The sequence below is a fragment of the Pinus tabuliformis genome, chromosome 9 (genome assembly GCF_031772625.1).
Source record: "Pinus tabuliformis cultivar Carrire ecotype Pingquan chromosome 9, CPIR1, whole genome shotgun sequence".
NCBI lineage: Eukaryota > Viridiplantae > Streptophyta > Pinopsida > Pinales > Pinaceae > Pinus > Pinus tabuliformis.
In genome coordinates, this window is record NC_142307.1 from 1,310,172,739 (window position 1) to 1,310,187,492 (window position 14,754).

General features: G+C 39.4%; 1 protein-coding gene across 1 annotated transcript; it reads left to right on the top strand.

Annotated features, from left to right (window-relative positions):
• The first annotated feature begins 11,687 nt into the window (after positions 1-11,687).
• LOC149153355 (DNA-damage-repair/toleration protein 111-like) lies at positions 11,688-14,453 on the top strand. The gene is made up of 2 exons (XM_089437909.1): positions 11,688-12,995; positions 13,865-14,453. Exons 1-2 carry the CDS (start codon positions 12,036-12,038, stop codon positions 14,171-14,173), a joined length of 1,269 nt encoding a protein of 422 aa, XP_089294035.1. The 5' UTR covers positions 11,688-12,035; the 3' UTR covers positions 14,174-14,453.
• The last annotated feature ends 301 nt before the right edge of the window (positions 14,454-14,754 follow it).

Here is a 14,754-nt window from a genome sequence, read left to right on the forward strand (position 1 = left end):
TCAAGAGCAACAAAGAAGAAGGGTACACAACTGAAGTCAAGAAGATTGTTTTCTAGGGTATAAAACAATCACACATGCGAGAAATAGAAGCATCCTTACAATCATAATTGCACCAATACAACAACCCTAAATCTATCTTTGTTTGGGCTAGAAAGTAAGGTCTACAAGGCCTCCTACTCAAGCGAAGGTGAAAAGGCCCTAATTCACAAGGATACCTTCCACACGTGTGAAGGTCTAGGGCTATTGTACAGTCACACCAAGTCTACACCTACATCTCAAGAATGAGCTCATTTGGTTGAAAGAAGGAAAGTGTCTACATAAGTAAAGGATATCATTGAGTATAGAAGAGAAGCATCTCATCTAGAGCTCACATAAACAAGGTCTATGTACAACTAGAAGAAGGAGGACAGAGTGCTAGGGAATGAAGTGCCAAAAGAAGAAAGACTAAGTGTCGGGGAACAAAGTGTAGAAAGGAGGAAGGACTTGACTTGTGCTTGGAGGATAGTCTAGTAAGGAGTCTAGGGTTTGGCATTGATCAATAAGAAGCTTCATTAAGAGAAAACTTACCGAAGGGTTTTCCTCTTAAGAGAAGAGAGGTTTTGGCCCTAGTAGAGAGCCAACATCTTGTGTTCTTATTCTTGTCTTTTTGGTAGCAGTTTGATGAAGTACACACACATGCATTAATAATAAGAAGAAGACGATTAAGCTAACAAGAAAGAGTAAAAAGACTCCACAAATTGTTATCAAGTCAAGAGGAATCACACTACACCTAATTGTCCTAGATTCTTAGACATCTAGGAATATAAACCCTCAACCATACTGAAAATTTTTGCCTCAACAATAACGCACTTGCTCCAAACAATTCAGTCCCATTGACTCAACTTGTACCTACAAATCTAATCAACTCTTATTCTGCCAAACCCCTCGGGCTTGTAGGATGCACATCTTTGATGCCACTATAATATTCCCTTTTTAAATTGATTTAATTTCCCATAAATCTTTCTATTAATTTTCTTTAGAAAAACCATATAATAATTATTGTCAAGAATTTAACATAATTAAACCAATAATTAAAAAGTTTGTAGACATATTCCATTGTAAACCCCAAATATTTATTTATTTATTACTGAGAGAGAAATTACATGAAATTCATTTTGAAAAAGGAACCTAACAAATAGATAAGTTGGAGAAATCTTCTTTAGTTGGATTCCCCTGTCCGTAAAAATATGTTGCTTCAACCTTTTAACAAACACTCCAAAATCTCAATCTTCCTCACTAAGCACCAATTAGGAATTCGGTTGATCCCTTCCAATGACTAGCTAGGGTGTATCTTGCAACAATGAAACTAGTTTGATCTCTAGGGAGGATAGACTCACCCTCGAAGATGATCCACACTTAGGTTGATTCGTAAACCAACGTGGACATTCCATTGGACAGTTCGTCACAACAAATCTGATAATATTATATTAAAAATCTAAGATTCTACACTATTATGATTTTATTTAATTTCTAGATATGTAAAATTAACTGTAATTAGTGCATGCATGTAAAAGTAAATTAAGTAGAAAAGTAGAGAACGAAAACATAATCTCACACACACATAATACACAAGATATGCTCTCTGGGAAACCCTTTCGAGAGAAAAACCCAGCTGGAAGGTGAGGTCGCTTTGCTCTCTTTCTTTGTCTGGAAATATGGTTGTAGATACAAAGAAGTAATGTCTGTGGACCGTGGGATGCTACAATGCACATATCCCCTCTGTGTGCTCTACCTCCTATCTCTCATGGATAGCTTTGCTCAACTATGGAACAAAATGTTCTCGAAAGAATGGAATGCCTCTTCTTTCTAGTGGCCTGGTTATAACACAGCCCAATAGCCTACTAGTGGTTACGTTTGATTACATCAACTCTCAACTAGAGTTACAAAATAGACTCTTCTAGAGTCTTTTACATCAAAAGCACGTGGTTATCCCATTTTCCATGAATAATGGGGGCTGACGTGACATCCTCCCAAACTATAGGTGTGAAAATAGGAAGGTCAACTTTTTAGTGGCATAACTTTTGCATACGGACTACGATTGACACGATTCTTGCATTGTTGGAAAGCTCACTATGTGTAGAATAACATGAAAAGGTGATATTATTGTGCAACAAAGTTTTACCCCCAAAAAACATCGTTTTATACCTCAAAATGCTCCCCGGAAGGTTTCAGACCCTATTTCGCCAAATTGGGTCCCACCGGTAAAAACGGTCTCGTGAGTTAATTCCTCCACTTTTTCCACTCCAAATGCATCGAGATGGATGAAAAACAATATAATGATCCAATTCTAATCACGACTCCCCATTTTTGGAGCCTTTTGGTCCCCAAAATATTTCACTGAATGAGGTGAGGAATTTTTTCCTTCACCTTCTCTCTCGTGTACCATTTAGCTTTGCTTGGAAGTTGTCCCTTCAACCCAATCTGCCAAAATCCTTGTTGCCCCTATCTTGTAGTTCTAGACATATTCTACAAAAATGTATCTTCTGCCAACTCTGCCTGAGCATGTTTTGCAAAATCCTCCACATAAGGTAGGACAGTTCTTCTTCTTGATGAAGCATGGAAGGCTAATAGCGTTTCAAATTCTCTACATTTACAACTGAGTAAATGTTCATATATGGTGGTAAACTGAGTCTATAGGCATTATCACCCATATTTTCTAGTATCTCAAAGGGTCGTTGCAAGTTTCATAATGCTAGAATTGGTGCTTCATTGATCTTCTTCTTTAACTCATCGAAATCCTTCTGCTTCCCTTTTCCCCACTGGAAACTCTTGCCACTCACTGTTATGGGGTGGAGCGTGTTGCTACCACTGAAAATCAGGCTATTAATTTCCTCAGGTATTGTGTTTCCCCAATGAAACTCCTAACCTTAGTAACATTAGTAGGAACCGACCATTTCATGATGGCCTCCATCTTGGAAGGATCTATCTTTAATTCTCCTCCACCAATAACATATCCCAAATACACCAAGGGTTGTTGCATAAACTCGCACTTCTTGAGATTTGATGGTAGATGGTGATTCTTCAATGTTTCCAACACCTACGTCAAATCTGAAATATGCTCCTCCCAGGTAGCACTATATACTAGTATATCATCCAAATAGAGAATAACAAATGAATCTATAAAAGGGCACAGTACGTAATTCATTAATCTCATAAATGTAGTTGGTGCGTTACATAGGCCAAATGGCATAACTAACCACCCATACAAGCCTTGCCTGCGTTTGAAGGCAGTCTTCCATGTATCTTCTTCTTTGACTCGAACCTGGTGATATCCAGACTTCAAGTCTAGCTTGGTAAAATACTTTGCTTGCTGCAACTGATCTAATAGATTGTCTATCCTGGGCAGGGGGTATCTATTCTTGAGCGTGATTTTATTCAACACCCGATAATCTATACACATTCTCCAAGTCTCATCCTTCTTTGGCACAATGATGATGGGTGACCCACATGGTGATGTACTCGGTTGAATGACACCCTGTTCCAACAATTGCTCAACTATTTCTTCACCTCACTTGCTTCTATAATAAACTGTTTGTATAGCCCAATATTTGGCAATGGGGAGTCTGGCAATAGCTGGATCTCGTGCTCCACTTCTCTCTTAGGGGGTAGCCATTTAGGCTCTCGGAACACGTCCTTGTATGCCTGTAACAAATCCAATTGTTGTTTTTGTTTCTTAGTACACCCCTCTAGGGATGCCTTGCCTCTTATTGACTCCTCTACAAACTGATTTTCTCTTAGAATTAATAAAACATACTTCTTGTTGGAACTGATCAATTTCTGGGCTTGGTTGGCACTTACTAGTGAAATTTTTGACTTGCCTTTGTGCACGTTGATGATGAACAATTTTCCATCCTTGATTATTCGGTATTGGTTAGCTCTCCTCATGAATATTGCATCATGCATGTACATGTATGGACTTCCAAACACAACTCCACATACATCAAGGGGAACCACATCCATATCTACTTCATCAATAAAATAAACACTGATAGCAAATCTATTTTACACTGTTTTGTTACCTTCAACTATGCATCCTTATGTACCCATCCTAGTGGATATGGTTTGGATGATTACGCACTTCCAACCCCAACTTCTTGACCAAATATGTTGCAATGAGATTTTCCCGCGATCCTGAGTCAAACAAAGTATCAATCTTCGTCTTCTTGACCTGTATCTTTACATGGAAGAGTTTGGTAATTTCTTTCTCTTCTTGTTACTGAAGGCTACTCAAATTCACCTCCTTTTGCATTGATGTACAAATGATCTTCTCATCCACATCTGAGTTTCTTTCAACTTGGTTGCTCGAATTAGTGGCCATGAGATTCTTCTTCTTATTATCTTTCTTCTTGTTCTTCAGGTTTAGCTCTGGATGCAACTTCCAAAACTTCTCCTCTGTATGGCCATCAATGTTGTAGTGGTTGCTAGGATCTTTGCACTGGTGTGTTGTGGTTGCCGTATTTTTATCTTTCCCCCCTTTTTCTTCTTCTTCCCCTCCTTAGAAGCGTCTTGTTTCTCCTTTTGCTTTGATCCACTTGATTGCACTCTTTTCAGGCCTATGTTCTCCAGGTATTATGCTTGTACACAAGCCTCGTCCACCGTTTTGGGCTTGAACAACATCACTTGCTCATGCAGATGGCGGTGCAGACCCCCCAAATACTTGAGGAGTACATATGGGTTCTTTGGAGAGATACCCAACATTATAGCCATCTTTATGAATTCTATGGTGTACTCCTGCACGCTTTGGCCCGACTTTTGCCTAAAGTAATGCCACCAGATCCACTGGTCTTCCACGTACCCAATGGGATAAAACTGTGACTTAATGAAGGTTTTGAAATCCTCCCACTCAGTCATTGGAGGTTCTCCTCCAACCTCAGGGTTTCCGTGTGGCTCTCCCACCAAGTCAGTGCACGACCCTCCAATTTTAGTCGCGCAAATGATATCTTCTACCCTTCCTCGATCTTATGGACACTGAAATAAACTTTCAGTTGCTACAACCAGTGGTTCAGCTTCAGAGCATCGATCTCGCCATTCTATGGCTTGATATCGAATTTTGCTTCCACTTTAAACATGGATTGGTTCACGAAACTCAACTGGGTTGATCTTTTCCAGGTTCTTTCTTTGGCTGGTTATCTATGTCTTCCCGATCTCCCGATCCCCCTTCTGATTTGTCCTTTGCATTTGAACCCATTTCTTCTCCAAATAGTCCCAAATTATTGCTTAGGGCCACCATGAGGAGGTTTACATTGCGGTTTATATCCACGACTTGTTCTTTGAGCCGCGAAAACCTCACCTCTACAGGATCACAAGGTTCGTTTACATATTCGTCACCCATGATTAGGGTTTTACTATTTTCGACCTCCCTGATCTAGATCCTTGCAATCTCCACAAAATACCCAAATAAACCTGCTCTAATACCAAATGATCCATAAAATACCGGGGATATTGCACTGGATAGTTCGTCACAACAGATATGATAATATTATATTAGAAATCTAAGATTCTACACTGTTACAGTTTTATTTAATTTCTAGTTCTGTAAAATTAATTGTAATTAGTGCATGCATGTAAAAGTAAATCAAGCAGAAAAGTAGATAACGAAAAAATAAGCTCACACACACATAATACACAAGATATGCTCTCCAGGAAACCCTTTCGAGAGAAAAACCCAACTAGAAGGTGAGGCCGCTTTGCTCTCTTTCTCTATCTGGAAATATGGCTACAGGTAAAAAGAAGTAATGCATGTGGCCCATGGGCTACTATAGTGCACAAATCCCCTCTATTTTCTCTACCTCCTATCTCTCTTGGCTAGCTTTTCTCAACTATGGAACAAAATTCTCTCGAAATAATGGAATGCCTCTTCCTCCTAGTGGCCCGATTATAACACAACCCGATAGCCTACTAGTGGTTAAGTTTGACTACATCAAATATTAACTAGAGTTACAAAATAGACTCTTCAAGAGTCTTTGACATCACAAACACGTGGCTATCCCCTTTTCCATGAATAATGGGGGTTGGCACGACATCCTCCTAAACTATAGGTGTGAAAACAGGAAAGTCATATTCTGAGTGGCATAACTTTTTCATACAAACTCCGGTTGACGCGATTCTTGCGCCGTTGGAAAGCTTGTTGTGTGTAGAATATCATGAAAAGGTTCTATGCTTAAGTGCCAAAGTTTTACCACCAAAAAACATCGTTTGATGCCTCAAAATGCTCCTAGAAGGTTTCAGACCCTGTTTCACCAAACTGGGTCCCGCCACTAAAAACAGTCCAGTGAGTTGATTCCTCCATTTTTTCCACTCCAAATTTATTGAGATGGATGAAAAAAAATATAATGATCCAATTTGGATCACAGGGTTACAAATCCTTACATAAAGCTCAAAAAGCCCAAGAAGAACAATTCACCAAATATCTATTCATATCTACAAATGAGCTCTTGCTTTTCTTTTATAACGATGGCTATCTGAATACCATAGGTAATTTTTCCTCTTTTAACAAAGTGACTATAATAATCACTTTTTAATTAGTTCCTTGATATTTAATATTTTGTAGCATATGGGGATTATCTAGGCTACTAAGATGTCTTTGCTATCAACATCGAAAAAAAGTAACATTACAGAAGGTGGTGAAACCCATCATAACTTAGTTGTCGATGACAATGAGGATCACAATCATTGGCTACTCTCTGTGAATGTAGGTTGACTCGTCACTATTATTCAAGGAAAACTATGCCACCTGAATTAACTCATTGGTGGTGTAATATTCCAAATTGAAATTCATAGCGATAAACATAGACATAAACAAGGAAACAAAAACAATAAACAAATTCTAGGCATACACATCAAAATACACAAGAAAATGTGCCAAACAACTTAGCCATTTTATTAATACAAAAATCTGAGTACACAAATGGCAAGGAATGATAGAACCTGGGCCTCCTATGCGAGCTAGGCAAAACCTAGGTGATACAACTCGACTCCGGAATAGATATATGCTCCCAAATTGAACTGCGAACTGCCCTAGTAATTCTACTGCTGACTACTGAATGGAATTGATGATTCTGCTTTGAAAAGATACTAAAAATGAGCTAAAACTTTGTAGATTAACTCCTCACAAGAAACCCATAAAATCCCAAAAATGGTTTGGCTTAACTCCAAGCCAATTTTGAGCCCACCAAGTGATGTGAATTACTAGTTGACTAGTAAAACGCCCTGCTGAAGGAAAATGGTTTTTTGGCCTAAATACTGCCCCGAAATTCCTGCAAAATGAATTGGGGGCTCCTCTAAATAAACCCACAAAACCCAAAAATAGTTTGGGTTGAATCCAACATCACCCGGGACCCCTAAAGAGTGTGAACTTCCCTCTCTGTCAAGCAACACATCCTACTGAGAAATGCTATGTTGAATACATGCTGAATCCACCTCGGGAAGCCTCCCAAAACTCTTGAAAATATCCTCTGAGAAATACCTCCTAGGTTCAGCTCTTATCTCTCATCAATTCTCCTCTAAACCCTTACGAATTCACCTCTAGGAACTCTTGCATACTTGCTAGGAAGGAATATATTTGGCCCCAAGGATTTCCTCTGAATCACCCCTGCAAATTAACAAGGAACTTGCCCTGCTGGTGGTTGAATTATCTGTAAAATCCCTGGCCCAAATTTTGACTCTTGTTGGCTCTTCTTAGTCCCATGAAATTCTCCTCCTGCGACCTGGGAAAAACACGCATCGACTGATAAATGTTCTATGTTGTGGCTCCTAGAAAAGCCCTTAATGGACTCCTCTTTGCTTTCCTAGGGTGACACTCAAAGTTCACCATAAGTATAGTGGAATTCTTGCTCGAGAAATCCTTGTGCTAAACAACACAGGTTTTCTTGGCTTAGCAACTTAAGAGAACTAGTGATGAAAGTTAAAATGATCCAAGATATCCAAATGAGAGCCCCCTTGCTCTATTTATAATTGCTGGCCTCTTACTCCCTTGGTGGCCCCCACTCTCCACTAGTTCACTCTCTTTCTCTTTCTCTCTCTTCCTTGCCACAAGTGCACACTTCCCTTTTTCTCTATTTTGCTCCACGAGTACACATCCCTCTTGGTCAAATTATCTCTCTTGTGGACCCCACATTCCATTGAGTTGTAATTTTTCATTTCGCCTGAGCCCCTCAAGCCAAAAATCATCTCCAAAACTAGCATTATAAAATTATGATATGCTTAACACCATCCCAGGTCTCCTTGCTAACCATCTCAGATGAAAAATCAAAACTGGGAACATTACAGGTGGTCCATAAGGGGGAATAGTTTCACTGTTGCCAGATGCTTCTAGTTTTTGGGTCATGAAGTTGTTTCCCTATATTTAAGGAAGACAAACTCTCAGTTAATTAAAAGTAGTGTTAGCTCTTACTCTTGGACCAAAAGGCGGTTTCATCATAGATAATATTTGCAAGAAAGCTAACACCCTAAATTGTCAACATTGAGGCTAAGAATGCATACCATTGGTGATGTTCTTTCAAATACACTAAATGCTAATAGAAAACACATGATCCATAATCTGCAATATCACCAAGCTCGTTGCCATTTCAAACCCACAGGAATAAAAATATATTATTATGATTATTTGATTGAAATATATATTTTGTATTATAAGATTGTTGCTAGTGCAATGTTCAACATGCAAATACATATAATATAATTGTCCGATGAAATTATCATGAGTAAGTTTAGTACTTGAGCCTAATAGTCTATGTCTACATGACTTTTATAAAAAAAAAGATGCTCTTGGATTCTATTATATGTATATATCCCAACAAAAACACCTATTAATAAACAAATTTTAAAAAACATGATACACGACTAAAGGAAATTCTTAGTTCCACATGCTTCTTCTTATATCACTTTAATGTTGGCTAAACTTCGTATCCACATGCACCATCTATACATTTGTTTACTACTACTAGACCATCCCATCCTCTTTGGTGTTTAAGGAGCTAATAAATAACCTAACCATGGAGAATGTTGTAGTATGAATGATAACAATAATAACAACTGTTTATTTGAAGGTAGCACACTTAACTTGTAACTCACTAAAGTGTTATGTTTGCTAATGCACATTTTATATTATCGAAGCAACTTAATTGTCTTTGTTTGACTCTGAACACTGCATTTGGTCTACAACATAAGAGTTTGCAACTTTATTTCAACGTCATGGTGTTTAAGCACTTGTTGAATTTAGTTGTCTCACATATTGGACAACGACCAATATGCCTATGTACCATTGGTGTTTCCAAGCTAAAACCCATAAGTTGGTTAAGCTTGCCTCCTTCCACTCTCAAACTTAACAAGTTATCATAGATTTTAAGCCCAAACAAAGTGAAGCATCCTTACTTAGAATTGACAACATCACCAATTGTGCAATAGAAAAGCCTCAATCTCGCTTGATAAGAGAAACAAAACTAACAGGTCACTATCCCATCCATTATTCTTGCCTAAGAGAACTTAGCTTAGAAGTAGAGTCCCTTTAGTGGTGTATCTGACCCCACCACCATTACATGCCCTTGAACATCGAATCCTCCCTCTAGATAAACAATCTCTCTTGGACTCATTGAATTACTCGATCCAAATACATGGGCCAACATGAACCCTTAGTTGTAGAGCTTTAAGAAAAGAAGGGGAATTTTTGAGCCATGAAATAATGCCAATTGCATCCCAAGGACAACTCATTAAAGCATTGCAAACATTAGTTAGTTAGACACCATAATCGTAATCTCACCCATGTCCAAAATGATATGTTGACATTGTTAATTAATTTGCCACATTTGAATACAACATGTGTGGATGGGCTTTGACACATACATGACCCAACACTCGAGCTTGAGATAGGTTCATGACATGAGGTTTAAGTGCCATGTGTTCGACATGCATGAATTGATCCTTAAAAACTCACTACCATATGATTAGTGGGGTTGATTAACACAATACCCCATTTTTTAACACTTAAACTCCTCAGAGCCATGTAGTTATGGAATTGGGAAGCTTGATATCCCATTTGTGATTCTAAAGGCACTACATTCAAGTTTCTGCTTGCATAATCACCAATACATCTACTTGTCAGTTGTGTGCTTTAAGCACATAAAAAAAACCTTGACCTCCTCTTGCCACTTCTTTCTTAATTTTACAGAATAACTCTTTATAGAACAATGTTATTAGTGTCAAGGCTTTTCCACATAAATATAATGACAAATTTTGAATATCAAATAACAATCAAAGTTTTTGCACAAGATTTAATCACCCATTCTAAATTTTCAATAATAATTAGGATTCAATACATAAATTTAATGACAAATTATGTATTCTCTAACAATAATTACTTTTCTATAACCTCTCATAACAATCTTTATACTTTGATATAAAACAAGTAATTTAACTTGGTTATTTGTAAGTCTTCCTAATCCTTATAGCAACACAAATATTTTATTATTAAATGATACAATATTCATATTTTTCTTTTTGGGAATTGGGGGAATTGACAACTAGGTCGAGCTCATAATCACATGATATTAAGTTGATTCCGATTGCTATCACTATAACTTCTAAGCATACCAACAGAACCCCTCACAAAACACATAGCCTAATTGTGGCTGTGAATCAATGACATCGCAAGAAATGCCTTAACAATACACTCCTATTCCCAATTGATCTACATGTGGGGGACTTTTAAAAAGGAAATGGAGGTGGACTTTGATCCAATTATGTGTGCATAGGTCACAAGACCATTCAATATACTCTCTCTGGGTGCAATGACACGTTCGATCACTACCTCAGGGTGCGCCTATGGCTCTAAGTTAAACCCTCATGAGAATTGAACATGTTTGATAACTACCTCAAGGTACCCTTATGGTTCCAAGTTAAACCTTCAAGTTCAAGTTTGATCACTACCTCAAGGTACCCCTGTGGTTCCAGGTTCAATTCCCATGAAGGTTTAACTTGGAGCCATAGGAGCATCTTGAAGTAGTGATTGAACTTTGGTTATAGTTATATTATTATTATTATTATTTTTTTTTTAAGAGGGGGGGGGGCGAGTCCCTCATTAGAAGCTATATATTAGCCCAATTTTCACAATTTTTCACAATATTTACATATATGTACAGAAGCGCAATGTTCACAATAGCTGTCGGGCAGCGCAATCATGCGACGAGGGTTCGAACACGGGTGGGGAGGCGGAAAGCCATCCGTCTCGACCACGTGAGATATACGCCCAAGCGCAAACTATAACCGCACCCAAAAGATTATATTAAATAATCTTGTAATCTATACACATAAATAACCCACCCCACATTTTATTTTTAAGTAATACAATATTCATAGATTTATAAATAGTGATAAATAATAATATATTATTAATATATGTAATAATAATTTTCAAATTTTTTTTAACCCTCCATTCCCATAAAGATTTAATTTGGAACCATATAACATAAAATTAAGAATTTACATCATTTGGCAAAGTTCAATTCCCATAAAAAAAGCAAAATCCAATTCGCTAGAACCATAGGGTTACCTTGAAGGACTGATGGAACACGTCCAATTCCTGAGGGTTTATTTAGAGTAAGAGAAACACCTTGAAATAGTAATGGAACCTGTGGTTACACTTCTAACATAATGTGAAAAGTTGGATTTAATCGTTAAAAACACAGGTTTCTAGACCTTCGAATTAGATTATAACTATTATTATTTATCACTATTTACTTTCCTGTATTAAGCCCTTGGCCTGTGCAGGACGAGGGTGAATTGGAACCAACCTTCGAAACCCAAAGAGGACTTGGGAAATACAGAAGCATATCCTTGTCATGCTTTTACACAAGACCGGCGCTCCTTCTGTGTGTGAAGTTACAGAGGACGATGGCGAGGAGCAGCAAGAGAGAAGAAAAAGCTCAGAAGATCCGAGTCTGAGTGGCAAAAACCCTTGTGAAAAGTAAGCAACAATATATACATTCATCAGATCTTGAAAGATGTTGGGCGGCGGCCTGTATGGGGACTTACCCCCGCCGTCTTCGTCCTCATCTACGGCGGCCGAAGAAGAAAACAATAGCAACAATTCAATGTGGTCGAGCAGTGCGAAGATGGCTCCTTCCGCTCTGCGGAAGCCTACCACAACACTTTTTGCATCCCCGCAATCCATCTCGAGGAACCAGCAGCCCTCCAGCAGCAACAAGCCCAAAATTTTGTCCTCCTCCCAGCCCCAGCCTTCTACCAGGGTCACATACAACGATGGAACCCTGAGTCCGCTGGAGGCTTCCGCCGAGATGAAGCCCCTCTCACCCCGAGTATCCAACCAGCCGGCCTTGGTGGGCGTGACCTCCACTGTCGTAGAAGAGTACGACCCTAGCCGCCCCAACGACTACGAGGAGTACCGACGGGAGCGGCGCCGCCGGGCTGTTGAGGCGGAGATGCACAGGGAGCTAGAGCGGAGGCGTCTGGAGGAGGAGGAACGGGAGCGGGAACTCATAGCGCTGCGGGAGATGGAAGAAACGGCTTCCGCCACGGAAAAAGACTCCGAGAACTCCCGTGCGGCTGCTCTGAATATAAGCGGGGAAGAGGCCTGGAAGCGGAGGGCAGCAATGGGGCGGGGCGATGGGGGCGGCGGTCCGGTGCAGGCCAGATCGCCGTCACCGCCGCCCAGCGGAGGTGATGTGGGGGGTTTTACTATTGGCAAGTCTGGGACGGTGGGACTGGGTGTCGGGGCTGGCGGGCATATGACCGCCGCGCAGAGGATGATGGCAAAGATGGGGTGGAAGGAGGGCCAGGGTTTGGGCAAGCAGGAGCAGGGGATCACCACGCCTCTCATGGCCAAGAAGACTGATAAGAGGGCAGGTGTTATTGTCAATGCCAGCGAGACCAGGCCCGAAAAGAAGATTAAAGGCGCCAATATCAGTGCCCCGCCCACCAAGGTTCTGCTACTCAGAAACATGGTGTGTATTTTCTCCTTTATTTTCTGATAATTGTAGCCTGTTTTTTGTTTTATGTCATGGGTTCTTGTTAGGGCATTGGGGTCTTCTGGGGTGATCTTTCTCATTTTTTAGAAAGTAGATAAAATACAGACGTGCCGCCATGGTGAAAGGGTGAGAACTTACTGGAATGTAACTGCAAAAAAACTATTCTGGAGCCCATTTTCATGAACACACATATCTCACATGTTTGTACATAAAAGCTTCAGAGACCTAGGGGCAGAGACCCACCTCTTCTAAGCACAGCCTTCTCTGTGTGTCTCAAATGGGTCCTTCTTGAGCATGTTTGCGCGGTTATTCTATGATTGCAGGCAATGTGTCTTGTCGTTTCACTGTAGAAACATTTACCACTGACCCATTTCCTCTACAACTTGTTTCCTGAATCTCAAATTCATTTTTTATCGTTAGCAGATTGTGCTCGACAGTCACTTGAATCTACTTGAGTACTGCCCGTCTCTCTTCTTCAAAGCTCAAAATAATCAAGCTATGTGTTAAAATATACTCTATATTATACGTTTTAGGGCTTAGCGTTAGGAGTAATTGGTAAGAGGGGCTCATGGTTGGTGTAATGATATTCCCAATATTTTGTTTCTAAAATCCTATTGATTAATTCATGCGTTTGTCCGTTCTGGGCATTATTCTTCTTGCCATTATGCTACATCAAAATAACCCCAAAACTGTTATGTTAGTCTTTGAAAATAATAGTTCAGTAGTACATGGAGGGGTGCATATGAAGATCTGATCAACCTGGTCACAACAAATCAAATCTATTTAGCTGATAATTGGAAGTATTCAGGCTTGTCAATCTCATATTTCTTGCTGTTTTTGTATAGGTTGGTCCAGGAGAAGTGGATGATGAACTAGAAGATGAAGTTGCCTCGGAGTGTGCAAAGTATGGAACAGTGACTCGTGTGCTGATCTTTGAGATCACTGAACCAGATTTCCCAGTGGATGAAGCCGTTCGAATCTTTGTGCAGTTTGAGCGATCTGAGCAAACAACTAAGGCTTTGGTTGACCTTGATGGTCGTTTTTTCGCTGGCAGGGTAGTCCATGCAACCTTCTATGATGAAGAGAAGTTTAACAGGAATGAATTGGCACCTGCACCGGGAGAGATACCTGGCTACCCTCAGTTTGACAAATAGTGAATGGTTGAAATCTCAAGATTTGCCTCGTTTGGCCTGATCATAGAAATTCGCTGTAGATTATTGTGACATGTGCAATCATTTTCATTCATGGCGGTCTCAACCTTTCGATGTATCCCCTACCTTTTAAAGGTTTTGTTATGTCCTCAAGATGCATTTGGCATTATTATTCAGGACTTTCAGAATCTCTGACATCTGCTGAGGTTGTACATGAAGCATGCAGAATATCTATCATGTTCATTTCTGAGGAGAATTATACCAATAATTTTAGATTTAGTTATTTTCAAGATCTTATTAATAGTTGCTGTCGGTACAGTAAGACAACAGGATTAACAGTACACAGATTATCATGAACCTAGCCTGATAACTTTTAATAAACTGACTGAAAAGGTTGCTGCTATAACTGAAAAATAAACCTGTAACTGATATCTGAGCTGAACATGGGAGAACTTACAACTGAAACTGAAAAACTGAATCTTCTGGACCGAAATTGGAAAACTGAATTTCTAAACGGTAATCTGAAAAACTCTCAGTCAAGTGAACTCTATAATTAAAAACTGGAAAATTAGACTCATGAAGTC

Excerpts from the sequence above, each read along its gene's own strand:
- LOC149153355 (XM_089437909.1), top strand. The coding sequence starts at position 12,036 with ATGTTGGGCGGCGGCCTGTATGGGGACTTACCCCCGCCGTCTTCGTCC. Across the intron at positions 12,996-13,864 it reads TTCTGCTACTCAGAAACATG|GTTGGTCCAGGAGAAGTGGA; the intron begins GTGTGTATTTTC and ends GTTTTTGTATAG.